At 40.1% G+C, this 2610-nt stretch overlaps 1 protein-coding gene across 1 annotated transcript in view; it reads right to left on the reverse strand.

Annotated features, from left to right (window-relative positions):
• Window positions 1-2610, reverse strand: part of PLEKHH2 (pleckstrin homology, MyTH4 and FERM domain containing H2) — a 133315-nt gene that overhangs the window by 12672 nt on the left and 118033 nt on the right. The window contains exon 24 of the mRNA XM_042468290.1: window positions 934-1089. Coding sequence (XP_042324224.1) covers window positions 934-1089 — 156 coding nt within the window. The remainder of the gene's footprint in view (window positions 1-933; window positions 1090-2610) is intronic.

A 2610-nucleotide genomic window follows, 5' to 3' on the forward strand; every position in this document is an offset into this window, starting at 1 on the left:
CCTTTTCTGAGGGTGGGGGGGCGACCACTCTCCAGCCCTCTCTCTGATTGGCTGAAAACTGTGAGTGTGTGACTCCAAAGGATTGGTTGCTCTGTAGCCAGCCTGGCTCTCAGGCTGGAGGGAAGGTAGAGACAGACCTTCTGCCTTCCGAGGACAGGAAGGGAAAGGAGGGAGCAAGGAAGGAAGGCAGAGAAGAAAAGGAAGGAAAAGGGAAGGAAGGAAGGAGGAAGGGAGGGAGGGAAGGAAAGAGGGGAAAAGAAAGGGAGGGAGGGAAGGCAAAGGAGGGAAGGAACGGAGGAGGATGCTCCTTTGCCTTTGAGAGAAGCCTTCCCTGCCGAGGGCTCTCTTTAGGACCCAGGGGCTTTCCGGAGTACAAGACTACCCCCGACTTTGGGGAACATTTTTCTGGGCTAAAAAGTCGTCTTATAGGCCGGAAAATACAGTAAATATAAATATTCTGCATGAAAGATTATTGTAGCCTATGTAATGGAAGGCCAAGCCTTGTGAATTTGTGTTGTCACACAGAAAATGTGGATATTGCTACTGTGTCTTTCTATGAGGAAGGGTCGCTGGGGTGGAACTTTCCCACTTCCATTTAGCAATAAAGTTTGGAATCATGAGAAACTGTCATATTATTGCCATCAAGTGCCACAAAGACAGCAAAAACCAAGAAACTGTAGTTATTTTTTTCAAAGTAACTGATCACAGCTTTATCCAAATTCTGCCAAAAATATTACACTAGTCACTGAAAACCTTCACATACATCTATTTCAAACTTTATCTTTAGTGACCTTTAAACTGTCTTACCTGCCCCAGCCTCTCCTTGCAACAAAGAAAGCATTTAAATAAAGAAAAAAAAATGTTATTCTGGAATATACACCTGTAGAAATAAAACAAGATAGTTTTTGACAGCTCATTAAAGGGCCTGGTTACCTTGATATTTCCTTGAAGACAGTGTTCTACATCTCTGCCTGAGGGATCATCTGTAAATAAAGCAAAACCTGATTCTGTTGGTTTCCTCATTCCTGTATCCTGATTAAGTGTGTTCAGAAATTCTTCCACTGTGGTAGATGCATCAAACCCAACGACCTACAGTCAAAGAAATGAAAAATGATATGAAATGAACTCTCACAAAACTTGAGCATGGACTTTTTAAGAAGTAACCCTTGTGTTGAAAATAGTAGTGTACATAGACCCAAATTCAAAGGAACTCTTTCATTCACATAAGATAGCTTTCTATGAGCAAAAGACACATTGCAAGAATGGACAGACATTCCTAGATCCAAACAAGGTTGGGTGTTATTGGGTTTTTTGGGGGGAAATATGATTATTTATTCTATGCAAAAATGTCAATTGTTTATAAATGGGTACCAAATTTATTCCTCTAGCATCCAGCTTCACTGGATCTATTTCTGTGGGTTTTATGGCAAGCTCTGCCTTGAACAGGATCTGTTTAGTACTGTTTGGGCAGTGGTTGGGACATTATCCTGGTTTCCTTTTCCCAAAGTTCCCCAAAACCTTAGTTTAAAATATTTTTAAAAGTAATTGTGCCTTTGTTGTTGAAAACATCAAAATAGTCCAGGTGCTTTAAGCTGGAATCATGTCAGGGGAAATCAAAGTATTCGAATCTCTAGGGTATATCATAATTTAGCTAAATTGATAAGTAAAGAAGCTAGGCACAAATGCCTATTTTTAGATAAGCCTTGATGCACTCTCAGAAGTGTGAACACTCCTGAATTATCCATAGAAGAGGAGAAACTAGTTATTTTATTGTTACAAAAAAATAACAGGTTATCATATACTGAAAACATTGCTACAAAGACTTTTATTGTAACTCATTCCATGCAAATTGGAATGTATATGCACACTGATTTTCGGTATTTTGCCCATTTCCATTTACTGATAACATCATTAAATAGATATGGGTAACATCAGTGGCTTTTGCTAGTGATGGAAATGCTTTCAGCAGTGGAACTGGAAGAGAGTTGATTTCCTTTTCTTCCCTGAAGCCATTTCTCCTTAAAATCTGCTGGGAGGTGATTTCAAGGATACTCCAGGGCAGACAGTTGTGGGGCATATTAGTGAGAAGAGAAAAAGAACATACTGTTGCACTACTCTTTTAAAATGATAAATAAAAGAACAGATAGAAGGAACATAGAGGATGGATGAAAAATGAATGGAAATGGAATGTTCTGGAATTTTAGACGTTTCACAGATTGAAACTTATATTAAGTAATTCTGATACAAGTATGTATTTATTCTGAAATGTTGGCCAAATCTGATTATCTTTTTCTTGATAGAAAATGAATTAAAGCTATTATTTATTTATTATATTTATTTGTATCCCACTCTTTTCCTAGGACTGGGACTCTGAGAGGCTTCACAGCTTTAAAAACAGTACAGTTAAAAACATAAAAAACTAAATTAAATTGGAGCAGAAGCCAGAAGCAGCAGAGGAGTGAGGGAAGGCCCTGGCCACACCTACCTGGCAGAGGAGGAAGCAGCAAGCCCAGAAAACTGGGAATTGCCGGGCGGCGGCGGCGTTTTTGCGGCGGCGGCGGCGCGAGGGAGGAGGAGGAGCCAGGAACATCAGGGGCATAAAGCCCCCAC

This window comes from Sceloporus undulatus, chromosome 1, assembly GCF_019175285.1.
Source record: "Sceloporus undulatus isolate JIND9_A2432 ecotype Alabama chromosome 1, SceUnd_v1.1, whole genome shotgun sequence".
NCBI lineage: Eukaryota > Metazoa > Chordata > Lepidosauria > Squamata > Phrynosomatidae > Sceloporus > Sceloporus undulatus.